The 26892-nt window shown below is 45.0% G+C and overlaps 1 protein-coding gene across 9 annotated transcripts in view; it reads left to right on the forward strand.

The window, feature by feature from the left end:
* The window catches only part of CFAP221 (cilia and flagella associated protein 221), an 85520-nt gene that overhangs the window by 34882 nt on the left and 23746 nt on the right, over positions 1–26892 (forward strand). For 5 of the 9 annotated variants that reach the window (XR_009699599.1, XM_061182947.1, XM_061182959.1 and 2 more), the window contains exons 7-16: positions 5168–5271; positions 11055–11214; positions 13366–13486; positions 13570–13681; positions 13844–13952; positions 16792–16914; positions 17309–17396; positions 19176–19265; positions 21749–21847; positions 25952–26057. Coding sequence is in view for 8 of the 9 variants with exons in the window: in XM_061182947.1 (XP_061038930.1) it covers positions 5168–5271; positions 11055–11214; positions 13366–13486; positions 13570–13681; positions 13844–13952; positions 16792–16914; positions 17309–17396; positions 19176–19265; positions 21749–21847; positions 25952–26057 (1112 nt within the window). In the remaining variant the exon portion in view is untranslated. Of the gene's footprint in view, positions 1–4098; positions 4322–5167; positions 5272–11054; positions 11215–13365; positions 13487–13569; positions 13682–13843; positions 13953–16791; positions 16915–17308; positions 17397–19175; positions 19266–21748; positions 21848–25951; positions 26058–26892 lie in introns of those variants that run through there. The other 4 variants (XM_061182962.1, XM_061182953.1, XM_061182957.1 and 1 more) reach the window with 3 other exon arrangements.

Here is a 26892-nt window from a genome sequence, read left to right on the forward strand (position 1 = left end):
TTATTTGGCTGTGCTGGGTCTTAGTTGCCACGTGCGGGCTCTTAGTTGTGGCATGCAGGATCTAGTTCCCTGACCAGGGATTGAACCCGGGCCCCCTGCATTGAGAGCACAGAGTCTTAACCGCTGGACCACCAGGGAAGTCCCAATAGATGTGTTTTTAAACTGCCATAATATGTAGTCCCAAAGCTTGCTCAGATTTGATTTTCCCATGAGTCTTCTGTACATTTGGAAGGGAATGGATGTCACACAAGCATCATTGCTGTCCACATGTTCTGATCTATAAATGGTTCCTGTATCAGTGAGTAGTTGACAAAGGAGAAGTCCTGCTAAGTTGACATGTTATAGTCTATGTTATAGTTTAAATTATACATATGTCTCTGTGGGAAGGCTTCCCTTTATCTTGATGGTGTTTCTCTCAAAGTTTTGTACATGTGTAATAGCTAATGATTAATTTATTGTGCTGTCTGAACCCAGCATCTTGTAATAAGTTAGCATTTGTCATGCTTATTATTGTTACCGAACCAAATTTGGGTCTGCTCACCCATGTGCAGCAAAGCCAATCTACTGACACCGGGTCGTGGTGAAGGAAAGTGCAGCATTTATTGCAGGTGCCAAGCAAGGAGTCCAGGCAGCTAGTGCTTAAAAGGGCCAAACCCCTTGAAAGCTTTCAGGGAAAGTTTTTTTAAAGACAGGGTGAGGGAGGGGGGGTTGTGGGGTGTGTGATCAGCTCGTGGGCATTCTGCTCGGCTGGTGGTGCAGTGATTGGGAGTCAGCGTCATCAACCTTCCAGTTCCAGTGGGTCTGGGGTCTATGTGCTTGTGGGCAGCGTGCAGTTAACTTCTCCCACCTGGCGGCGGCTTCAGTATCTGCAAAACAGCTCAAAGGACATGGCTCAGAATATTCTCTACAGCCCTTGAGGAGGAACTAAAGGTCCTTGAGATTGTATAATGGCTAAACTACTATTGTTTTGTCTTGCTTGATGGTTTTCCTTTCTTTCTGCATTTTCTCACTTCTCTTATTAAATTTACTCTTTGGAACTCAGGGAAAGCCTAGGAGGCTACAGGTTTTCTACAGCAAAGAGGCAGGTAGAGGACGTGAGTCGGGGGGTGTCTGTTCCGGGAAGGCCCCATGGTGTCCTGCTCACTTACATTATCAGTTATTACCATAATTCTCCAAAAAGGAGTCCAGCGCTATTGATGGCAAGATGGTTCACTCATTCCACTCTCTAAACATTGAGACTTTTTAATTAGGGAGGAAATTTGATTTTATGTTATATACAATAAGTTCACAAGATCATTCATTCTCTCAAGAAATCCTTGATTACTCCTGAGACAAACACAATGTTAGATTTTAGGGTAAATGATAAAATAAGATCAGAGTAAAGTAAAAACAAATGTTATATAATTTACTAGAAATTACTGTGGTGTCTGGCCCTGTACTTGCATTTATTTAGAGAAGGGACAAGAAAGAAATTTGAGTTTATATTAAGTTATTTTATAATGTTTACTTTCTGTGAGGCAAATTTATACTCTTTTCTTCTAATAGGCACAGAGTTTGTACATGAGCATAATATAAGTCTAGTATTTAAAAGGTGTGGGTTGGATTTTACTAAAAATAAGGAATAATTCTTTAAAAATACTTAATATATTTTTATACATAGCCTTAGCATGTTTGATTAAATGTTTAAATACTAAAGTAGCAGGGGACTTCCCTGGTGGTCCACTGGTTAAGACTCTGCACTTCCACTGCAGGGGGCGCAGGTTCGATCCCTGGTCGGAGAAGTTCCGCATGCCTCGCAGTGCGGCAAAAAAAAAAAACACATAAAGTATCAGGGATAAAAGTTGTCATTACCTCCGAAAGGACTAATTTCTATCTGCTTTACTATTTTAATTGACTGCTTTCTATAAGTTATGGAAGAACTCTTAATTCAGGCTCCTATTTGCATCTGAAGATTAATAGGCATAAGATATGTATATTTATTCACGTTTCTTCACTGCAGATCAGTTTTAATTGTATTTAGCAATGCGGATTTAGTTGATAATTTTTAAGTTCCCCCAGAATTTAACGGTATTCTGTTTCCTGACATATGGAAAACTTCTAAAAAAACTAAACTTCATATTTGCCAAAAGTGCTCTTGACCCAAGTTAATCTAGACTGTCCTTGATTTATGGTGAAGGAAGCCAGCCACAATAATTTGACATCCGTAATGTGAACAGCAGCAATGAAAGCAAAGGTCAGTGCTTCCACTGAATTTGCATTCCTTGCACTGCTGTGTCTCTTTCTGAATCAAGGCCCTTGGAATTTTGCGCCCTTAAGGAACTGTTTGTTTTTCCAACTGATTAATGCATCAGGAACTTGGCTTCATGTAATCATCATTAAACAAATACTCTGACACTTTTTCTATGGGGATTATCAGAGCTCTGAAATTACCTACAGATTAGGCATACATAAAAAGCCCTAGCAGTTTTTGTTTGTTTGTTTTAGTTCAGGAAAATGCAAACATTCAGCTTCTAGCAGGAGACCCCTGAGCAGCTGCTGGGGCAGCTCTGAGCAGACCCCTGGGGGTACTAACAGGAGGGCCACATAGCCCAGGTGGCCTGGGAGTCACTGGCCTGATCTTCAGGGACCAGGTTTGGGCAGTTTCATGCTTCACGTTGACCATTACCCAAAGCTGCTTACATCTTGAGAGGCATGTGTAATTTGTAATGTTAGTTTTATCTACCCAGTGCTGTAAAGGACCTGATGCTTAGTGGGGCCTGAGTGTCTGTTCGGCTGAATTGCCTTGAAAATGTAACGACTTTTATGTACCCTGTATTTCCGAATTAGAAAGCATCTCAGAGTGTTAAGATGGATGAACTGATACTTCTAGTAGAGCCTGATTTAGGACAGAGTCTATGAGTTTGGTAAGACAAAACAAAACAAACAAACAAACAAAACTATGAATTATTCATCTCACTGTTGGCTGAAGTGATTACTCTGTATAATGACCCTTATCTAGAATTTATATCAATGGATGTAATTGACAAAATGAATATCTAGAATTTCCAAATTAATAAGAGAACAGAACAACCCAATAGAAAAATGGGCAAAGAATATACACAGGCAGTTCATAGGAGAGGAAACCCAAATGGGTACCCATGAGTAGAAGCTCAACCTCAAAGGAATGAAAATGAAAATAAAATGAGATACCATTTCACCCCCATCGGGCTGGAAGAAGTTAAAATGTCTGAGACTGCTGTGCTGGTAATCGATGGTGCTTGTTGAGGGATAAGTTGGTCCAAGTGCTTTGGAGGGTGTTTTGGCCGTATGTAGTAAAGCTGGTATTTTCACTTTACTGCTAACCAGTAATTCCATTTCTTGGTTATAGCTAGAGCAGCTCTGGTCCAGATGCATAAGGAGTCCCACCCAAGGACTGTCCCCACCACATTGCAGTAGTGAAAAGGTGCAAACAACCTAAACGCTTTCAGCACGAGAGTAGAGAAACAAGGATGATGTCGTCATACAATGGACTACTCATCACTGGTTAAATCGAACGAACAGAACTTCATGGGTCAACCTCAAAAGCATAGTGCTGGGCAAAACTAGCTCGTTTTAGAACCATATTGTTGAAAACAAATAATAACTATTATACATTTTATGGGTACATACATATGTGGTGATACTATAAAAATCCATAGATTGATGGTGAATCCAGGTGCGGTCACCCCTGGGAAGGCAGGAAAGAGCAGAGGCCCAGGGGGAGGGGGGCAGGGAGCTTCAACTGTTCTGCGGTGTTTTATTTCTCTAAGAATATGACATGGATTTACCCAAGCAGAAGATTTGATAGAGGTTGGTAGTGGATAAAGGGATCTTTATTTTATTCTTCTCAATATTTTTCTTTATATTTGGAATATTTCAGAAATGTTTAAAAGATAATGAGTTTAAAGCCAAATAAAAATGCTCTTGGCATCGTTTTTCAAACCATGTTTGCACTATTACTCTATCCCCCAAATTCCTCCTGACAAAGGGTGATTTCACTTTGCTCCAGCAAATACTCGTTGGGCTCCTCTGTGCAGAACTCTGGGGCTTGGCTGAGGCTGTGCAGGAGAAGCCAGTCGACTCGGCTGTGCCTTCACGGGACTTGGAGCTCCCAGGCAGCCGGGCGCTGGCCGCTGAGGGCGTGGGCCGTGATGGGAAAGCCCACAGCCAGCCCGGCGGGGACGGGCACCTCCCAGAAGGCAGCACGAGAGCTGCCCAAACCCCCTGCGATCTCGCTCTGCCGGAGTCGGAGCCAGGCGCGAGGGGCAGAGCAGCGGGCAGGGGGTCCTCGGAAGGCTGACAGGTGGGGGCCGGCGGCCGGGCCGGGTTGGGGCGGGCGGCGGGCGGGCTGGGCGTGTAGAAGGGCGCACGCAGCCCCGAGGAGAGGGAGGAGCTGCTGGAAGGGGCCCGGGTGACCTGTCCCCGCCCCGCGCGGGATGCCACCGAACGCCTGGAGGGTTCTGTTCTCCTGCAAAGGCGTCGCGCAGACTCGGGCCGCCCAGCGCGCCCCGTAGGAGGGGGTGCCGTCAGGGGAAGCGCAGGGCTCTCTAAGAAGAGCAGGTGGCCTTGTCCCCGTGAGAGCATTTCTCTCCAGCTCCTCTGCTGGTTTGCAGCTTCTAACCAAATAGCCTCCAGCATATTTCGGCCAACGAAACCCACCGTGTGGTTTCTTCAACACGGGCCAGTTCCAGGCTCTGCCGGGGCCAGGGCTTCCCAGGCTGTCCATGACGCCTGCTTCTGCGGCGTCCCCAGGCTCCCCGGGGCCCGTCGTGTGGCAGAGACGCCCTTTGCCTGGGACTGAGCACCCGTAGGTTAAAGCTGCCCGGCTCGACAGGTGGCAGACAGAGCTGTCGTCGGGACAGTGGACCTGCACTGAATCCTGGTTCTGCCGCTAGCCAGCTGTGTCCCCTTGGGCAGGACAGGAGCCTGCGCTGCGCCTCGGTCAGTGGAGAAATCATCTTACCGCCTGATAGGATTAGCCTAGTTTACTGTCGGCTAGCTGGCACCCGGGAATTATTGTGTGAGCGTTGACTGTCCTCATGGTTATGATTGTTTATTACATAACCTGAGTTTCTTTTCCTTGATACCAGAAGATCTAGTTATAAAGAAAAATAATATTTTCCGTTTTTCTTTTTTTTTTTTTTTGCAGCAAAAGCTATGTGATTCCTTTGCAATGCAGTTGCCCTGTAGATTTTGAGTTTCATGTTGCTTTGGTTCGGTCTCATCAAGCCTTTACTGTTGAGCCAACATCAGGTAAGGAGAATTAATTCTCAAGTTGTCAGAGTTCTCAGATCGAAGATGATTTGGAAAGTAGCTCTCAAGTTATGGAAAAGAATAAGCCACATTTGAATATATTATTTTCAAATGTGTAAGAGTAACAGACTTTTTACATGTCTGATATAATGTAAATTGGAACTGGAAATTTGGGAGTAAAAACAGTTTGGGATAATTTGTGTCATGCAGATAATTTTTAATAATGTCCAGGTAAATTTCTCCCAGAGTCAAAACTGGGAAATCAGAAGTTAATCCATTCTAATTCTAGTATTGACTCTTGGTACATCCTTGGTTTTGTAGTCACCTTTAATTCAGGTTCAAATAAAATGGGAATATTATTTCTTTCCAAGCCTTCAGAATCTTAGTGAAGGGTCTAAGGAATTTGTCTCACAGGTGGCGTGGACCATCTGTCTTTGCACACCCCAAAGGATATAGATCCCAAAGATGCTCAGGACCTCTGAGAGTGAAATCTCCACCTGAACTGATTTCTGCTTCCCAGTTTCTGTCTCTTGACGTTTAGGTTTCAGATTTAAATATCTGCCCACTGTGATCTGCTGTGAATGCTGAAATAGTTTTGTGTTTATTTTGTATTTTTTTCTTATTTTTGAAGTATAGTTGACACATAAAATTATTATCTTTTTAAAGTGTACAATGTGATGATTTGACGTATGTACACATTGTGAAAGGATTCCTTCATTGAGTTAATTAATATATCCATCACATCACATAGTTACTTTTTTTTTTTTTTTTTGGTGAAACATTTAAGTTCTACTCTACTCTTAGCAAATTTCAATTATACAGTATGATGTTACCAACTATAGTCACCGTGTTTTACATTAGGTCCTCAGACCTTATTCACCCTGCAGTTGGAAGTCTACACCCCTTTACCAACCTCTCCTTTTTCCCTCACCCCTCAGCCCCTGTAAATCACTTTTCTTCTCTCTGTTTCTAAGAATTGGACTTTTTTTCTTTTAGATATGCATATAAACGATACCATGCAGTCTTTGTCTCTGTCTGGTTTATCTTACTCAGCATAATGCCTTCCAGGTTCATACATATTGTCGTAAATGGCGGGGTTTCCTTCTTTTTTAAGGCTGAATAATATTCCATTGTATATGTGTACCACATCTTCTTTTCCATTCAACTGTTGATGGACACAGATTGTTTCCATACCTTGGATATTGTGAATAATGCTGCAATGAACATAGGAGTACAGCTATCTTTTCAAAATAATGATTTCATTTCCTTTGCATATTATACCCAGATGTGGGATTGCTGGACCATATGGTAGTTCTATTTTTTTAACGTTTTGAGGAACCTCTATACTGTTCTCCGTAGTGGCTGTGCCAGCTTGTATTTCCAACAGTGAACAGGGCTCCCTTTTCTCCACACCCTCACCAGGATTTGTTATCTCTTCTTTTTGATAATAGCCATTCTAATAGGTGTGAGGTGATATCTCATTATGTTTTTTATTTGCATTTCCCTGATGATTAGTGTTGTTGAACATGTACCTGTTGGCCATTTGTATATCTTCTTTGGAAAAATGTCTATGCAGGTCCTTTGCTCATTGAAAAAATTGGGTTATTTGGGTTTTTCTGCTATTGGGTTATATGAGATCCTTGTATATCTGGGGTATTAATGCCTCATTGGATATGTAGTTCACAAATATTTCCTTCCATTCCATAGGTTGCCTTTTCATTTTGTTGATGGTTTCATTTACTGTGCAGAAGCTTTTGAATTTGATATAGTCTCACTTGTTTATTTTTGCTTTTGTTGCTTTTGCTTTTGGTATCAAATCCCCAAAATCATTGCCAAGACCAGTGTCAGGGAGCTTTTTTCTGTGTTTTGTTCTAGGAGTTTTATGGTCAGGTCTTACATTCAAGTCTTTAATCCACTTTGAAATCATTTTTTTTAATGTTTTAAATTTTTATTGAAATATAGTTGATTTATAATGTTGTGTTAGGGTAGGGTGTACAGCAAAGTGATTCAGTTATACATTCATATATATATTCTTTTTTAGATTATTTTCCCTTATAGGTTATTACAAACTATTGAGTAGAGTTCCCTGTGATATACAGTAGGTCCTTGTTGGTTGTCTGTTTTATATACAGTAGTGTGTACCTGTCAATCCCAAACTCCTAAGTAATCCACTTCCCACATTCACTTTTGTATGTGGTATAAGATAGTGGTTCAGTTTTGTTCTCTTACATGTGGCTGTTCAGTTTTACCAACACTATTTATTGAAGAGACTGTCCTTTCCCCTGTGCATGTTCTGGGATCCTTTGTTGCCAATTAATTGACCACATATGCATGGGTTTATTCCTGGGCTCTCTATTCTTTTCCATGAATCTATTCATATATTTTTATGTCAATATCATTCCATTTTGATTACTGTAGCTTTGTGATAGGATTTGAAATCACAAAGCATGATGCTTTAGCTCTGTTCTCTCCCAAGATTGTTTTAGCTATTCTGAGTCTTTTGTGATTCCATACAAACTTTAGGATTGTTTGTCCTATTTCTATGAAAAGTACCGTTAGAAGTCTGATAAGGTTGCATTGAATTTGTATATCTCTTTGGATAGCATGGACATTTTAACAATATTAATTCTTCCAATCCATGAACATGGAATATCTTTCCATTTATTTGTGTCTTCTTCCATTTCTTTCATCAATGTCTTATAGTTTTCAGTGTACAGGTCTTTCACTTCCTTGGTTAAATTTATGCCTCATCACAAGAAGAATTTTTTCTTTTCTTTTTATTGTATCTATTTGAGATAATAAACGTTAATTAAACCTATTGTGGTCATCGTTTCACAGATATGTAAATCAAACCATCATGCTGTGTACCTTAAACTTATACAGAAATGTATGTCAATTATTTTTCAATAAAACTGGAAAAAATTTATTCCTAGGTATTTTATTCTTTTTGTTGCTATTGTAAGTGGGATTTCTTTTTGGTTTTTGTTTTTAATTTTTATTTTATTTTTGGCTGTGTTGGGTCTTTGTTGCTGCACGTGGGCTTTCTCTAGTTGCGGCGAGCGGGGGCTACTCTTCATTGTGGTGTGCGGGCTTCTCATTGCAGTGGCTTCTCTTGTTGCGGAGCACGGGCTCAAGGGCGCGCGGGCTTCAGCAGTTGTGGCATGCGGGCTCAGTAGTCGTGGCTCGCGGGCTCCAGAGCGCAGGCTCAGTAGTTGTGGCGCACGGGCCCAGCTGCTCTGTAGCATGTGGGATCCTCCCGGACCAGGGATCGAACCCGTGTTCCCCGCATTGGCAGGCGGATTCTTAACCACTGTGCCACCAGGGAAGTCCCCAGTGGGATTGTTTTCTTAATTTCACTTTCTGATGGTTTGTTGTTGGTGTATAGAAACACAACTGATTTTTCTATATTGATTTGTATCCTGCAACTTTACTGACTTTTTTAATTAATTCTAACAGGTGTTTTTGGCGGAGTCTTTAGGGTTTTCTGTAGTTTTCTGAAGCACCATGCCTGGGATCTGGGAAGATAAAAGAGCTCTGGGGCCTGGTGTCTGCCTTAGGGGCTTGCAGTCTAGTTGGGAGACTGGTAGACATAGCAGGGTGACAGCTGGGGTGGCACCCGAGGACCGCAGGGTGATGGAGTGTCGGGGGTGGAGGCTCTTGGGGGTGGAGCGTCAGGAGGAATTTGCTGTAACACGTAGGCTGACGCAGGCTTTGAAGTTTTATTTATTGAGCTGGGAACACCTGTAATGAGCAGGCACTTGCTTTGGTGAGACTTAGTAGGGGAGACAGATGGCAGAGAGGTGGTTTCAGGGTGGGAATCAGCAGCTGAAAGAAGACTTGGAGGAAGGGCTTTCCAGGCTGGGGAACGGCGATGCCAAGGCCCTGGGGTGCCGGAGCCCGTGTCTGGGGATTGGAGCAGAGGCCGCTCTCCTCCACGTGAGCCCGATGTCCCCGTCGCTCAGACAGCTCCTTGTGCTTCACTTGCCTCCCCAAGGCTTGCTCTGTATTCATGCCACGGCTTGAGAGTTTATCTTCACTTGCTTATTTCTTTTTGTTTGCTATCCCGACTAGCATGTAAACCCTGGGAACTCCGGAACTTTGCTTTGTTTATTGCTGTATCTCAAGTGCCTAAAAGAGTGCCTGGCACCCAGCAGTGCTCAGTGAATGCTTGGATGGCTGAATGAAAGGGCTGTGCGGTTGGCACAGAGAGCAAGGCAGAGGGTGGGCCAAGATTCAGAGGCCATGGATGGGAAGGGGGTATGCCAGGCATTTATGAGGGTGTGTACAAGGCCTCTGCAGGGACCATAGAAAGACCCGATGCACTGGGACAGAGGGAACCACCTAGAAAGCAAACCAGAGAGCCTTCAGTGGAAGTCAGAAACATTAGCCCCTCTCACACTTAGGGCATTGACCCACCCTCCCTCCCTGCCTTTTATTTTCCTTTCCATGTTTGTTGAACACTTACTGGGTTCCAAGTGCTGCTGGCGCCAGAGATACAAAGGAGAAATAAACATCGTGTGATATCTGACTTTGGAGAGAACAGTCATCCATCCTGAAGATTTGAAAGGAGAGAATCAAATTACACAAAAATATAGGGAACTGAATAACTTGGACACAAACTTTTATGTGTGTTCCTTGCTTTTCCTTGTGGCTTACAGCATGAACATTGACATGTGGGAATTAGCTTAAAGATTATGGTTTTGGGAATTCACTTCTGAGTCAGCAATGCTGATTGATAGGTATATGTTTATATAACTGACACAATCGAGTTATTATTATAAAGGATTACGGTAGTAGTTGGATAAATAAGATCAATGTAAACGTGCAGAAGTTGATTCACGTGTATTTAATGAAAAGACTATATAAAGATAATAGAAATACTGGTGCTTCTCACGGGAACAGTGTATTTGTGTGTGTGTGTGGTGTGTGTATGGTGTGTATGGTGTGTGTATGGTGTGTGTGTGTGTATGGTGTGTGTGTGTGGTGTGTGTGAGTGTATGGGGTGTGTGTGGTGTATGTATGGTGTGTGTGTGTGTATGGTGTGTGTGGTGTGTGTGTGTGTGTGGTGTGTGTGTGGTGTGTGTGAGTGTATGGGGTGTGTGTGGTGTGTGTGTATGGGGTGTGTGGGGGGGTGTGAGTGTATGGGGTGTGTGTGTATGGTGTGTGTGGGGGGTGTGTGTGTGGTGTGTATGGTGTGTGTGTGGTGTGTGTGTGGTGTGTGTGTGGTGTGTGTGTGTATGGTGTGTGTTTGGTGTGTGTGTGTGGTGTGTGTGTGGTGTGTGTGTGGTGTGTGTATGGTGTGTGTGTGTGTATGGTGTGTGTATGGCATGTGTATGGTGTGTATGATGTGTGTGTGTGTGTGTATGGGGTGTGTGAGTGTATGGGGGGGTGTGTGTGTATGGGGTGTGTGTGAGTGTATGGGTGTGTGTGTGTGGTGTGTTTGTGGTGTGTGTGTATGATGTGTGTGTGGTGTGGGGGTGTATGGTGTGTGTGTGAGTGTATGGGGTGTGTGTGGTGTGTGTGTGTATGGGGTGTGTGTGAGTGTATGGGGTGTGTGTGGTGTGTGTGTATGGGGTGTGTGTGAGTGTATAGGTGTGTGTGGTGTGTGTGTGTATGGGGTGTGTGTGTGTATGGGGTGTGTGTGTGAGTGTATGGGGGTGTGTTTGTGTGGTGTGTGTGAGTGTATGGGGGTGTGTGTGTGTGTGTGTGTGTGTGTGTCAGCCTCTTTGCCAGGACTTGGCAGGAAGAGAACGCATCACGTTTTCTCATGTCTTTCCTCCCAGGAGTAATACCAGCGAACGGGAAGATGGATGTGACAGTGACGTTTACCCCCTTTCAGTGTGGGATCGCACAGATAAAAGTGCAGCTGTGGATTTCACAGTTCAACTCTCAGCCGTACGAGTGTGTCTTCACCGGCACGTGCTACCCCAACATGGCTTTAAAGTACGGCCGCCTGGGGGGGCGTCTGTGTATTCTTCAAACTTTTTCAAAACCCCAGGTCTTCCTTCCTTTCATTCTGTGTTTCTTTCTTGTAGCAGAATGCCATCAAAAGCGTACTTAATATGCCTGAAACTAATATACTGTTTTATTTCAATTCTATGTCAGTTTTAAAAACTTATTTAAATGATGAACCTTCATAAAATACACTTAAGATACAACAGCAATGCAGAGGATATCTCTGCACTTGTAGCAGTAGTTGCTTCTGGCAAGAGGGGAAGAGATGACTGAGGAAAGGAAAATGTCACAGTATAAACCCCAACCTTGGAAAACCCTTACAAATATTTTGAAAATGATAAAGAAAAAGTTTGATTTTCTCCTCTCCCCTTCATGCACAGGTACACATCACACAGTAACATCATTAGGCATATTAAATAAAGTGGAGTAACAATCTAGTATCAAAATAAGAACTAGCTCCATGGTTTATTATATATTTATGTTATTATTTTTTTTCTAAAAAGCCAAAGCAGCTTAAGTCAACTATAGAATATTCGTGTGGCCCGCTGAGCCCAAATCTTGCAAGTTCCCACGGTAGAGCTAAATGAGTCAGCCGATGAAGAAGTAGCGTTGGATGTAAATGGAAACCAGTGCTCATTCTCCTGGCGTCAGTTACTGGCCAGCTCACGTCACGTGCTGCGACACTCAGACCGCCTCCTCGGCGGCATCGCCTGAGTGGGACGTTGACTTGTCCCTCTTTGACTCTGACTTCCATAGACGTGTTCGTACATATGATGGCGCATTGCGCGGCCCAAGTTCCGTGCAGGAGCAGGAGCAGACCTTTTCTAACTGATGTTTTGGTTTCCCAACTGGAGTTTAATAGCTTGTTTAGAGCACTCTTGATGTTTTCAAGGACTGTGTCTCCCCAGGCTGCAGGTGGGGCTAGAACAGACATTCCAGCAGCAAGGAGAAAAATGACCCAGCTGCAGCGTGTTCTGAAGGCGTCATAGGTTGCTTTTTTGTTTCGGAGTTGGGTGCGTGATGGATGCACTCACATATGTCCTGACTTTGGCACTGCCAATCCCACATAACTCTTTAGTTTCTCGTTTTCTCATTTCCATCCTTAACACTAGCAATTAGACTTCCTAAGGAGACTGGGTTTTTTGCTGTTGCTGTTAATTTTCATTGGAGTATGATTGCTTTAGGAGACTGGTTTTTAACACCCTCAGAAATTTGGGGTTGTTTCCCAGATATTTACGGCAGAGGTGGTAACAGAGCTCTGTTGAGATGCAGGTGCCGGGCCACAGCTCACTCGTCCCTGCACCTCACAGCGCGTCAGTCAGTGTGGACAGGTTCTCCCGTGCCGTGACCTTTCAGGACTCTCACACAGGCCACGTTAAGTTTGGGATCGCAGGCCTATGGCCCGTGTTGTGCAGTGGGGCCGGGTCAGTAGGCGCTAGGCCAATGCACCTGGCATGTCAGAATGCATGAATGGTCGCAATCTCTCATCTTACCTCTGTAACGTCATGGACACGTGTCATCCCACCAAACACGTGTTCACACATTCTTGCTTAAGGAAATGCTTTCATGGGTAGCATTTATAAACATACGTGATTCTACTACATCTCATGATAAATAAGCAGTTTCTGCAGACATGGAAGCAGCCATGTCTATACCTGCCTATGTTTAAAGCAGTTTTCATTCACAGTAAAGATCTCAAACATTAACCTGAATCACTTTATTTTAAAGATCTTGCTACAAACAGTGGGCAAAATTATTCTTTTACTAGGAACATAAATCAATGTAAGAGTTTTTAAATGTGGTAAGTAAATTTAGCTGTGGAAAACCAACAGCCCAGAAATGAATTATGCTGGACGCTGAGAGCATTTTTCAGCCTGTCCTGTTTTCCACTTGCTATGTTCTTTGAGAACATAAGGAAAACAGCCATCGAACAGCTGTTTGTATATGATTATGCTCTGGTATCCTGACCTTGCGTTTATTTTAGTAAACCACTGTTTTAGCACTCAGATTGATTTTTAGTTTAGATACAGTATTGATATTTAATGGAGTGTAAGTCATGGTATTATTGGAAAGAACTAAAATTAGGAGCCTTGAGTTGTTGCATTACATACTAATTTAATAATCTGTTTTCAACTCTAGCTTAGAAGAATTTGAAAGATTAAATACTCTTTCTAGGAAAGTAGTTGTTCCTCCAGAAAAGGCAAGGACACATGTATATTTTCACCGACTGCCAGCAAAGGCAAAGCCTCCCAAGATGAAGGTAAAGTGGGCGTTATGTGAACCACGATGGAAGGAATGACAGAGAAGGCAAATAATGACTTTTCCCTCCTGGTTTGGTCTCAGGAAATCGAATATCAGAACTTGAGATTTCCAGTAGATTTATCGAATCCATTTGCTGTGGCAACTGTTCTAAACCAAGAACCAGGAAAATTGAAGATTAGAGAATTAAGAGAAGGTAAGCAGTTGGTCCTCCGTAAGTCAGCCCCTGGGCAGAATCTGCAGCAGCAGCAAAACTCAGTCAGATCGCTGTTACGTTTTGCCATTAGAAATGTGTTTTTCTCTCAGCCAGCGATTCTGATTTGATTACTGGTATACTCGTGTTTGCTCCCTCCCTCAGTTTTGGACCAAGGCACTGAGGTTTCAAAAACAAGACAGATGAAGGAAGCACTCTTTGAACAGAAAGTCAGACAGGACACTTACGAAGAGCTCAAAAATCACCTTAAGTGGTAAATATTGCACAATTATTTGCATCAAGTGACGGTGTTTTTGGTAATGGCTTTTTATCCATGAGACACAATGAAATGTAATACCTTTTTATGCCCTCTGAAAAATTTGATTATTCTCTCCCTTTAATGGACCTTCTGTTTCAGAGTGAAGTTTCCATTGGGAATAAACTAATGTGACCAAACCATGCTGCTTCCTAAGCATGACCAGGGGCAGAGCCAGAGTGCACCCCGCTTGCCCAGGACCGATCGGGGTGACGGGCACCCCGGGTCTCGCCCCATCACCGCTCCCCCCACCCCGAGCCCCCTGTGTCCTGGGCTGTGTGCCCCAGAGGCCGTGCGGGGACCCCGGCAGTGCAGGCTGGGGTCGGGGAGGCTCCCGGCGGAGGTTTTCAAACTCAGACGCGGGGCTTCTTCTTTGTGCTCCTGCAAACAAAATGGAACCCTTTTTACAAATTTTTACCATATCACACCAGGCATATCTACGTGTACAGATTCAGCTGAAGTAACTTTAGAAACTCTTAAACTGAGTTCAAACAGAGACTCCTGGAGGGACTTCCCTGGCGGTCCAGTGGTTAAGACTCTGCGCTTCCACTGCAGAGGGTACGGGTCCGATCCCTGGTCGGGGAACTAAAAGCCCACATGCCGCCCATACAGGCCACGCGCCCTGAGCTCTGGGGCCGGCCCCGGTGTCCCCACCCTGCCACCCCCTCAGGAGAAACAGCCCCTTCTGTGAATTCACAGAATCCTGTGTGAGTCTGTACTCGGGTTCTGGCCTCAGTTGAATAGGGCATATGCCAGGTTACCCAGGACCATTTAAAAAAAATACTCTTTCCCTGTTGTAAAAAAAGTGGACACGTTGTCATTTTAGAAACTTGAAGGTTTTTTTTTGAGTGTAGAAGAGGAAAAAAAAATCACTGTTAGTCCAGTGACCACTGTTAACCCTCGTGTTTTCCCTTCCACCTATGCTTCTTTGTAACAGACTCGAAATCACATCCTAAATTTTGTTTTTTGTTTATTTATTTATCTATTTATTTATTTATTTATTTTGGGCTGTGCTGGGTCTTCGTTGCGGTGCATGGGCTTCTCATTGCGGTGGCTTCTCTTTGTTGTGGAGCACGGCCTCTAGTAGTTGTGGCTCAGTAGTTGTGGCACACGGGCTCAGTAGTTGTGGCACGCGGGCTCAGTAGTTGTGGCGCATGGGCTCCAGAGCGCAGGCTCAGTAGTTGTGGCGCACGGGCTTAGTTGCTCTGCAGCATATGGGATCTTCCCGGTCCAGGGCTCGAACCCGTGTCCCCTGCATTGACAGGCGGGTTCTTAACCACTGTGCCACCCCAGAAGTCCCTAAATTCACTTTTGATCATGTGTTGTTCACTTAATACTTTCTCCCTACTTTTTTGTTAAAAGATTTTAACCCTGCCAGTAAGAGGCACACACACTGATGTAGGGTCAGTGGTTAACGCCACACGCATGCACACGCGCACAAATGCACACGTGCAGACACACCTTTTATCCCCCTGAGCCCTTTGTATAAATTTATTTATTTATTTATTTTTGGCTGTGTTGGGTCTTCATTTCTGTGCGAGGGCTTTCTCTAGTTGCGGCAAGTGGGGGCCACTCTTCATCGCAGTGCGCGGGCCTCTCACTATCGCTGCCTCTCCCGTTGCCGAGCACAGGCTCCAGACGCGCAGGCTCAGTAGTTGTGGCTCACGGGCTCAGTTGCTCCGCGGCACGTGGGATCTTCCCAGACCAGGGCTCAAACCCGTGTCCCCTGCATTGGCAGGCAGATTCTTAACCACTGTGCCACCAGGGAAGCCCCCCTGAGCCCTTTGAAAGCAAGTTGCAGGTACAGGTGCCATGAAGCCTCACCCCTAAAGGTTTTAGCACGTAGCTCCTAAAAGCAGGGACATTCTCCAACATCACCATAATCACTTCCAAGAGGTTTACCATTGATGAAGCACCAAATAATCAGCCTATGTGCAGATTTACCTTGTTGTCCCAGTAATGACTCTTATACCAGGGGGTTTTGGTTTTTGGAGTGGGGAATCCAAGGTCCAATCAAAGATCATACAATTTGTGTGTAGTTTTCATGTCTCTTTAGTTTCCTTTAATCTAAGACAGTTCTCCAGAACTTTAAAAACCACAGCTACTGTACCTTTTTTTTTTTTTTTTGGCCGAGCCGTGCAGCTTTCGGGATCTTAGTTCCCCGACCAGGGATCGAACCCGCGTCCTCGGCAGTGAAAGCCGAGAATCCTAACCACTGGACCGCCGGGGAACTCTGCTATTATATACTTTGAACACGTATTGGACTCCATGATGGGTACATTACATACCAGAGGTGTTTTAAGTGTGATAAAATTCACATCACATAAAATGAACCATTTTAAAGTGTACAAGCCAGAAGTTCTTAGTACGTTCACGGTGTTGTGCAACCATCACCACTTATTTCCAGAACATTTGCATCCCTCCAGAAAGGAAGCCCGTCGTAAGCATGAAGCAGTCACGCCCCGTCCTCTTTCCCCAGCCCCTGGCGACCACTAACCCACTTTCTGTCTCTGTGGCATTGCCCCTTATTTCATATGAATGCAGTCGTAGAACACGTGGCCTTTAGTAACTGGCTTCTTTCACTGATCGTGTTTCCAAGCTTCATCCACGTCACAGCACCTGTCAGTACTTCATTCATTTTTATGGCTGAATAAGATTCTATTTTATGGACATACTACATTGTGTTTATTCGTTCATCAGTTGATGGACACTTGGGTGGTTTCCACCTTTGGGCTATTTTAAATAATGCTGCTACAGACATTTATATACAAGTTTTTGTGTGAACTTATCTTTTCAGGTCTCTTGGGTGTATGCGTAGGAGAGGAATCGCTGGGTTGTACGGTAACTCTATGTTTAACTTTTTGAGAACGGCCAAGCTGTGCTCTACGTGGCTGCAGCATTTTACATTCCCGTCCGCAACGTACGAAGCTTCCAGTTTCCCACCTCCTTGGCAATTCCTGTTATTTCCCTTCGTTATGATTGTTGTCACCATCATCATCATGAATCGTCATAGCCACCCAAGTGGGTGTGCAGTGGTCCATCGCTGTGGTTTTGATTTGCATTTCCCTAATGACGACTGAGGTTGAGCGTCCAGGGTTTTTTATTCATAAATATTTTAGTGTGTGTCACTAGAAGATGAGCCTCATCTTGTGGAACACATTATTCACCCTAGTTGTGTTGCTGTGGTCTCTGCAGCTTCTCTACCCCACGGTGTGTCCTCCCTCTTCAGCTGTGCCGTACGGCTAAGACGCTCCATCCTGAAGTTGACTATGGTATTCTGATGGGTTCTGGAAGCTGGTTTTTTTTCTCCCCAGGCAGGTACACCTCGGTAAAGATCACATGTCCTTTAAATTTAAAAAAGACCTTACTGAGGAGCGGCAGAGGGTAAACAACAAATACAAGGTCAGAGACACTGCTTATTCGATGTCATTTATTTCACTAAATATTGTGAATTCCTGCTGTATGCAAGATGTCATATAAGGAGAAAAAGCCTTACACTTAAGTTGGGAGGGGAGGCTGATAACCAGCCCACGGTTAATTGTAAATCGAGGCTGCCTGTGACTGTCACCGAGACCTCTGCTAAGCAGTGTGGGGCTTCCGAGTCCAGCTAGCAGAGGACTCGTCTAGCTGGAAAGCTTCCTAGAAGACACGGTATAAGTTTGAAAAGTAGTAAAGAGGAGAAAGGCGTCCAACTTAGAGGCAGGGAATGGCTCCAGTTCGGGCTGGAATGCTGGGCATGAGCTGCAGAGCACGAAGGTAAGAGAGACCCAGAGACGGTGACCAGGAGCGAAGCCAGAGCCAGGTCCAGACCAAAGCTGGAGGCCGAGCCCTGTGGCAGGAAACCGAGCAAAAGCGAGAGGGAGGGAGGGTGCAGAGCAAGTGGGCACGAGAGCCGCACGGCCCAGACCCTCGGGGGCGGCGACTTCTTGCTCAAGGGAGACGGCCAGTAATGCTAAATTCTGAAATGTTCATCGTAAATGAGTAGAGTCTAAGTAAAGGTACAAGAAATTTCCCTCCTCTTTCGTCTAACAACGCATTTGCCAATCCCTTCTTTAAATTCCCTCTATTTTATTTGACTTTTAGTCGTCATGGAGGTCTGGGTCTCTCCCCACGGAATCTGTATTTTGAACCTAAGGTCCCCAGTCTCACACTCAACCTCGGGCTGCATGCAAATCGGACTGGACAGCTCACTGCCCTGGTGACAATCATAGACATCTGTTCTTTCTTGTTTTCTTTGATTGCAGTAGAGTTGATTTACAATATTGTGTTAGTTTCAGGTATACAGCTCAGTGATTCAGTTACACACACACACACACACTCACACACACACACACACACACACACATCTATTCTTTTTCAGATTCTTTTCCCTTAGAGGTTATTACAAAATATTGAGTATAGTTCCCTGTGCTGTCCAGTAGGTCCTCTCATTTTCGAGTAGGGTGTTAATGTGGTGGTCGGATTTCTTCCAATTTAGTCTATAAAAATGTTTGTGAACAGCATACCTGAAAGCCAAGCTAGTTTTAGAAGTTACCTAACACACAAATAATAAAAACCACAGAGAGGCAAAAGCTAACGCAGGTTTGCAGGTGCACGGCCCTCCTGCCGTGGAGGCAGGTGTGGGGAGACACTGAGCCAAGCCCGGCGGCCTTCCTGGGAGCCATCAGGCAGTGCCAGTGGCTCCAGGGTAGGGAAGATGGCTCGGGGGCCAGGGAGCAGGCGGCAGGGGACACCTATCCATGGAAGGGACAGACTCCCCACTTCCACCACCCAGGAAAGGGAAGGGATCACGTGCCTTTGTTAAAACCTGATACTTGGATAATCGGCTCTGAGGAGTTTAAAGCTTCCCTGGGAGGTTAAATTTCTTTTAAAAGAAATCTCTCTACTCCCGTGTCACACGGTTTCCTAAGATCCATTCTGTGAATTTTAAATGCCTCAGAAATAACGTCCAGAGACTATCCTCTAATTGTAAGAAGAAGGTATTGGGTTTGTGCTTCTGTAGAAACTGTCCATGTTTAAACAGTAAGTGTACTTAAAACGATCATTTTAACCACCACTCCCAGCGGAACTTAATGGGTGGATTGGACCAATGGCTTAATGGGTTTCTACCAGTTTCAACGAGAAATACAGTTGTGTGCCTTTGTATTCCATTTTAACATTTTTGATGATTGAAAACCCCAGCTAGATAGAGGAGATCCTGTTTTGGATGACGAATTCCAGCGACTCAAGACAGAAGTTCACCCGAAACGGGTTGTACGCGACCTGGAAGAAGTAAGTAACTTTCTTTATTTGGAATCTAATTATCAGCAGCTCTTTATATGCTTATTTTTTAAGCATATAAACAATTTTATAGAAATCCTTTTACCAAGATATTTTTAATAGTTTTTAATTTGCTTACCTTTCGGAGTGTTTTTTCTTACGACGTATCCACAAGTCAGGCATCAACTTGTAATTAATGTTTCCCTTGAAATTAACAGCCTTGTATATGGGCCCCTGCTTCCCACACCTCTGATTTCTCCTCTTGGTCTCCTTTGTTCTTCCCCTTTGCTGCCCATGCCCCTGTCCGCAGGTCCTCGGGGTGGGTCCCTGGGTGGGTTCCTTGCCCCCTCCCCTCCCCTTGTAAGAAGACAGCAAGTCAGACGCCAGAGCTCTGGCCCCAGCTCCACCTCGGATTTGGGACCTGGGAAGAGCCCTCTGAGCCCTTGTGCCTCGGTGTGCTCAAACGTGAAGTGGGGACAGTAGCCCCCCCCACCGGAGTTTCCTCTGTCATGTGATAGTTTCTGGTTAAAACCCCAATTTTTAATTTTTTTTACTTAAAAAAATTTTTTGAAGCATAGCTGATTTACAATGTGTTAATTTCTGCTGTACAGAAGTGATTCACTTATACATATATATATATACATTCTTTTTCATATTCTTTTCCATGATGGTTTATCACAGGATATTGAATATAGTTCCCTGTGTTCTACAGCAGGACCTTGTTGTTTACCCCAATTTTTAATTTTAACAACGAAAAAATGCTTCCCAGTCTCCCCACCTCCACCATTCTCAGTTTGCTCTTCTGGGTCTGCACGTCTGCACTGTTTTTACCTCTTTTCTCCCCCCGCCCCGTCTCATCTGGCCACACAGTCGTGCTAGGTGCCCTTCCACGGGGCCACCCCCCGGTCCCCCTTCACGGCTCACCCTCAGCTCATCCCGCAGGTGAATCGTTTGTGTTCCGCCCCTCCACCCTCTGCTCCGAGGCCCACTGCCTGGGCCAACGAAGGACGGACTCACTTCCGATGACTTTGTCTTCACGTTGCTCCCCTGTTCAGTGCCCTGCAGCGCCCAAGGCTCTGGCCGGCGTCACGACACCCCCAGACACCCTTTCCTTCCCAGTCATTACTGATCCACACACACTTGTGCCCCCGGTGCGCGAGCTCCACTGCGGACCACGCGGTCTGGCCTCCTGCTTCTGCAGCATCCCAGCACCCGACGCAGGGTTCTGATTTCTGTGGGACTTCATTCTTCCTCTCTAGACTGTACATTGCTTTCTTTCTTTTTTTTTCTTGATGTAATATTCACAGTTTTCTAAAAATAAAACTCTTAACAAATGAGGGAAACAGAAGCTTTTGTAAACTCATAAATTGTTTTTTCAAAAAAATTGCAGTAAAAGTCATTCTAATTGGCGAAAAATTAGAAGTACTGTATATACAAACAAGTACAAACTCTTTTATTCAATATTGTGTTAGAGGTTCTGGATAGTACAGTATGATAAGAGAAAGATACAAGAAAAGTTATAAGTATTGGAGAGAAAGAAGTAAAAAGATCATTGATTTTATATGATATAATTAACTATGATTGTAGAAAATCTAAAAGCATCTATTGCCAGATTAATTAAACCTACTGAATTTGTAAGAGAATTTGGCAATTGCATATAAAATCATTACACAAGAATATCTACTGTATTTTCATAACAAGAAATAAAACGTTAGCATATAATTTAATAGACATGTAATTTATAATAGCAAGCAAGTACCTAGAAGCAAATCTAACAATTACAAAACTTTACATTAAAACAATAACAAAGATCTAAATAAATTGAAAGATATTTATAGATGTTTCATAGAAGAGAATAAGCATTGTAAAGATGTTACCTTTTTCCAAATTGATCTACAGATTAAATGCAATCCCAATTAATATCTCAATAGGCTTTGTCATGGAATTTTATAACTCTTTAAGTACATATATATGTATATATACACAACATGAACATGAATATTATGTAGATATATGTATATATATGAAAGAGCAAAGGCTCAAGAATTTTTTTAACTTAAAATGAATAAACCGGGGGAGAGGACTTTCTCTGAAGGAGACAAAGCTTTATGACCAAGTTAGATCATTAAGGCAGTGTGGTATTATTGGCATACGGATAGACAAAAGATAAATGAAACCAAATAGAAAGACAGAAACAGATCCACATATATATCGAGTCTTGATATATGATAGATGTGGCATTGTAAGTCACTTGAAAAATGAGATTAGATTGTACATTTCTTGAAACCCAAATCTTGTCTTCCACTTTTGGTCCCTAACCCAAGAAGTGTTCCCTATAATGCTATGTACACCAAAAGTGCTTAATAAGTGCTCGTTAAGTGGAAGAACAAATAATAACTTGGTTTGGGATCCAACTCTGAAACATTTTTATTAAATGCTTTTATGCCAGGAGTTCAAATTTAAATCTAACATGCGCCTATATTTTGTGTTCACAGAAAACCAGGGAATTTCATCCTAATTTTGATCCGCTCATAAATAACACTTGGGTCAACAGGTTCTGGGCGCAGAGACGGTTTCAGCAAGCAGCACGCAAGGTAAGTCTCAGCATCAGGTTGAAAATTTAATTTCTTTAGTTATCAGCACAGGGAAATTGAACAGTGAGGTTTTTTTTATAGCAGTTTTATTGAGATGCAATTCACATGCCTTAAAATTCACTCCTGTAAAGTGTACAGTTCAGTCGTTTTTAGTAGAGTACGGCCATCACCACTATCTGATTTTAGGGCGTTTTTATCACTGCTTAAAGAAGCCTGGTCCCCAGCAGCAGTCGCTCTCCACCCCCCCACCCTTCCCTGTTCACTTTCTGCCTCTGTGAATTTGCCTATTCTGGACGTTTCGTATACACGGAATCCTACAATACATGGCCTTTTGTAACTGGCTTCTCTCACTTAACATGTTTTCAAGGTTCATCCACGGCGTAGCATGTTTCAGTACCTCATTCCTTTTTCAGGATGAATAGCATTCCATTGAACGGAGATCCCACACTCTTTATCTAGTCATCGGTTGAAACATTTGGGCTGTTCTCACCTTTTGGCTGTCATGGTGAGAATAACGGTGCTACAAACATTTACGTGCAAGTCTGTGGACGTGTTTTCAGCTCTCTGGGGCGCGCTCACCTAGGAGTAGCATTGCTGGGCCGTATGGAAGGGTGCTGGCTAGTGATTTCTAGAGAGAACAGTGGGGCATGGTGAGAATATGGGTGCTACAGACATTTATGTGCAAGTCTGTGGACGTGTTTTCAGCTCTCTGGGGCGCGCACACCTAGGAGTAGCATTGCTGGGCCGTATGGAAGGGTGCTGGCTAGTGATTTCTCGAGAGGACAGCGGGGAGCTCCTGTGCCCCTTAGCCTCGACAGTCCGTAACGGGTGTGAGGCGGCCCCCTGGCCTGGCTCCGCCTCCCCTCCCCAGCTGCCCGCCCTCACCTTCTCCCAGCACACCAGCTCGTTCCCCGCCCCTCACTGCTCCCCTGAAATCCATCCCATCCCCCTTCCCTCCGCCCACACGTGTCCTCCGGCCAGCTCAGCCTACCCCTCCTCCAACAAGCAGTCCCGTAAGCATCAGCGCTTGGCCGTCTTGCGGTGCCTCTTGCGTCTATGCTGCCCGTCGACCTCTCGTCCCAGGCACTGGAGCGTGGCTGCCTGGGGGGCAGAACCCCTCCCGCTCCCACCCGGCAGGGAGACCAGTGGTGGAGACACGGACTCTGCAGACAGGCTGCTTGCCCTTCAGTCTTTTTTCTTTTTTTTTAATAAATTATTTCATTTTTATTTTAGATAATCATTTTACTCTTTTTTTCCACTAATAAATGTGTTTGATTTATTGATGGATTGATGGATTGATTTTTGGTCACGCCGTGCAGCATGTGGGATCTAGTTCCCCAACCAGGAATCAAACCTGTGCCCCCTGCAGTGGAAGCGCAGAGTCCTAACCACTGGACCGCCAGGGAAGTCTCTTGCCCTTCATTCTGGGTGTTACTTCTTTTTTTATGGTTTTTAAAAGTTTTTTATTCAAGTATAGCTGATTTACAATGTTGTGTGAATTTCTGGTGTACAGCAAAGTGATTCAGTTATACACATATATTCTTTTTTTTATTCTTTTCCATATGGTTTATCACAGGGTATTGAATAGAGTTCCCTGTGCTGTACAGCAGGACCTTGTTGTTTATCCGTCCTATATATAATAGTTTGCATCTGCTAAACCCAAACTCCGGATCCATCCCTCCCCTGCACCCCCTCCCCCTTGGCAACCACAAGTCTGTTCTCTATGTCTATCAGTCTGTTTCTGTTTTGTAGATAGGTTCCTTTGTGTCATATTTTAGATTCCACATATAAGTGATACCATGTGGTATTTGTCTTTCTCTGTCTGACTTACTTCACTTAGTATGAGAATCTCTAGGTCCATCCATGTTGCTGCAGATGGCATTATTTCATTCTCTTTGATGGCTGAGTCATATTCCATTGTATATATGGACCACATCTTCTTTATCCTTTCCTCTGTTGGTGGACATTTAAGTTGTTTCCATGTCTTGGCTATTGTGAATAGTGATGCTATGAACATAGGGGTGCATGTATCTTTTCAAATTAGAGTTTTGTCCAGATGTATGCCCAGGAGTGGGAATGCTGGATCATATCGCAGCTCTATTTGTAGTTCTTTGAGGAACCTCCATACCATTCTCCATAGTGGCTGCACCAGTTTACATTCCCATCTTGCTGCTACTTCTCATGAGTTTTCCAATCTTGGACAAGTTCCATTACCTCTGTGCCTTCGTTTCCTCATCTGTCACTGAGGAGACCAGTAAGACCTATCTCAGGGCTGTCATGAAGGTCAGGTGAGTCAACACGTAGAAGACTCCGAGAGTTTACGTTACAGGTGATCTCTCAAGCAGTGCTTGCAGCCTAGGCTGATGCCTGTAAACCAGTGTCCCTGCTGGGGCTTTGTCTGGGTGGGCTCTGCGCGTGTGCAGGACAGAGGTGGCCACGAGGCACTTGCTGCTCATGGGACAGCCCCGGCCACTCTGGAGCCAGTCCTCCTGGGTCAGCAGCTGTGTGTCTGGCTCTGAGTGGAGGCTCCGTCTTTCCCGCACACTCCCCAGCAGATGCTGCCAGTTAGATGTGCCAACACGTCCCCAGCCCGACGGCCCCTGCCATCCCCCCGGCCCAGTCACAGCCCCGTCCTCTCTGCCTGGACCACCGCAGCCAGAAGAGGCCTCCCAGAGCTTGGACGTGATCGGACGTTGCCCCTGGGAAAACCTTCCAAAGGCCCCCCGTTGCAATTGGAATAAAAGGCGCACTTTTTGTCGCGGTGACAAGGCCATACTGGGCGTCCCCGTCCTGTAAGCGTGTCTCCTTCGTTCCTGAACCAGGGTCCCCGTCCTGTAAGCGCGTCTCCTTCGTTCCTGAACCAGGGTCCCCGTCCTGTAAGCACGTCTCCTTCGTTCCTGAACCAGGGTCCCCGTCCTGTAAGCGCGTCTCCTTCGTTCCTGAACCAGGGTCCCCGTCCTGTAAGCGCGTCTCCTTCGTTCCTGAACCAGGGTCCCCGTCCTGTAAGCGCGTCTCCTTCGTTCCTGAACCAGGGTCCCCGTCCTGTAAGCGCGTCTCCTTCGTTCCTGAACCAGGGTCCCCGTCCTGTAAGCGCGTCTCCTTCGTTCCTGAACCAGGGTCCCCGTCCTGTAAGCGCGTCTCCTTCGTTCCTGAACCAGGGTCCCCGTCCTGTAAGCGCGTCTCCTTCGTTCCTGAACCAGGGTCCCCGTCCTGTAAGCGCGTCTCCTTCGTTCCTGAACCAGGGCCTTTGCACCTGCTGCTTCCTCTGCTCCGCGCTCTTTTCAAGGCCAGCGTCTCCTCATCGCTCAAGTCTCAGGTCAAACCTCACCTCCCAGAAAGGCCTTCCTCACGTCGCCCCTGCCCAGCCCCTCAGTCATGCCCCCGTGTGTTTAGTCTTCCTCATTTGCTTCATGGTGTTCAGCTTGTGCACTCGCTTGTCTCCTGCCGTCCCACGCCACACACACGCACGTAGAGGACGTCAGCTCTGTGCGGGCTGGACCCTTGTCCGCTCCCCACTGTGTCTGCGGTACCTGAACAGGACTGTGTACGGGGCGGCCACCTCCTCGTATCGGATAAGTGGCAGGTCCGTGGGCAGACATGGGAAGGAGTGGGAACCGTGAAAGGAGCGGCCCCAGCTCTGGGCGCAGGGCGCGCTCACCTCCAGCAGCGCCTGCTCTGGACGCAGAGCGTGGGGTGTGCAGCCAGTGCCGCCCAGCCCACTGCCCGACGTCTGTGGAATTGTCCGCTTAGTTTGTCCTTCAGCTCCGAAAATAACATGGCAGCAGTGTCACGACTCAGACGTACCGAGAAGAAAGACCGTAGAACTAGCCACTCTTTCCCCTCTGGAAATATGAGAAAACGGGGGCTCATAAACTGGGAGGGTCAAGGCCCGGCGACAGCCGGGTCTCTGTTTGCGCTCAGGCGGGTCCGCACTGCCCAGACCTCGATGCCCGTGGCCTCGTCCAGGGCGCTGTGACCCTCCCTGGGAATCCCACGTAGATTGGTGGCCTCAGCCCCTGGCTGTGGTTGAGGAAACTGAGCTAAACTGAATGCCAAAGTGAGCACCGATGAACAGTGTGAAATCGTTCTTCTTTCTAATTCCAGGTCATGATTCATCGCCGCTTGCTGAGCACGCTGAGTGCGATCCGTAACACGCACAGAGACGCCGTCGTGAAAAGGTCCACGCACGGAAGACAGTCCACGGCACAAGGTAGAGCCGGCTGCGAACAGCTGTGCTTCATCCACACGTGCCCTGAGCAGCAGCGTCCCTGTTGGGAAGTTCGCTGGGTACAAACACGTGGTTTCATAAATCACATACACTGCATTTAAAAACGATTTTATTGAAGTATAGTTGACTTACAGTGTTGCATTAATTTCTGCTGTACATCACAGTGATTCAGTCAGTTATACACATATATTCATGTTCTTTTCCATTATGGCTTATCACAGGATATTGAATGTAGTTCCCTGTGCTCTACAGTAGGACCTTGTTCTTTAGCCATCCTATATATACTAGTTTGCATCTGCTAACCCCAAACTCCCAATCCTTTCCCCCCCCATCCCCCACCCCTTGGCAACCGCAAGTCTGTTCTCTGTGTCTGTGAGTCTGTTTCTGTTTTGTAGATAAGTTCATTTGTGTCATATTTCAGATTCCACATATAAGTGATACCATATGATATTTGTCTTTCTTTTTCTGACTTAACTTCACTTAGTATGATCATCTCTAGGTCCATCCATGTTGCTACAAATTGCATTCTTTCATTCTTTTTTATGGCCGAGTAATATTCCATTGTATATATGTACCACATCTTTATCTATTCTTCTGTCGATGGACATTTAGGTTGCTTCCATGTCTTGGCTATTGTGAATATTGCTGCTATGAACATAGGACATTTTATTACATTTTAATTATCCTTTTTCCTCCTATATTATTTTATCTCTGATGCTGACGTTTCTAATAAAGAAACTCTTAAAAAACATTGTAAAATTTACCTGTGAGTTACATATGGACACCTGTAAAATGTCTTTACATGCTTCTTTAATTT

Source organism: Eubalaena glacialis, chromosome 1 (genome assembly GCF_028564815.1).
Source record: "Eubalaena glacialis isolate mEubGla1 chromosome 1, mEubGla1.1.hap2.+ XY, whole genome shotgun sequence".
NCBI classification, from domain to species: Eukaryota; Metazoa; Chordata; class Mammalia; order Artiodactyla; family Balaenidae; genus Eubalaena; species Eubalaena glacialis.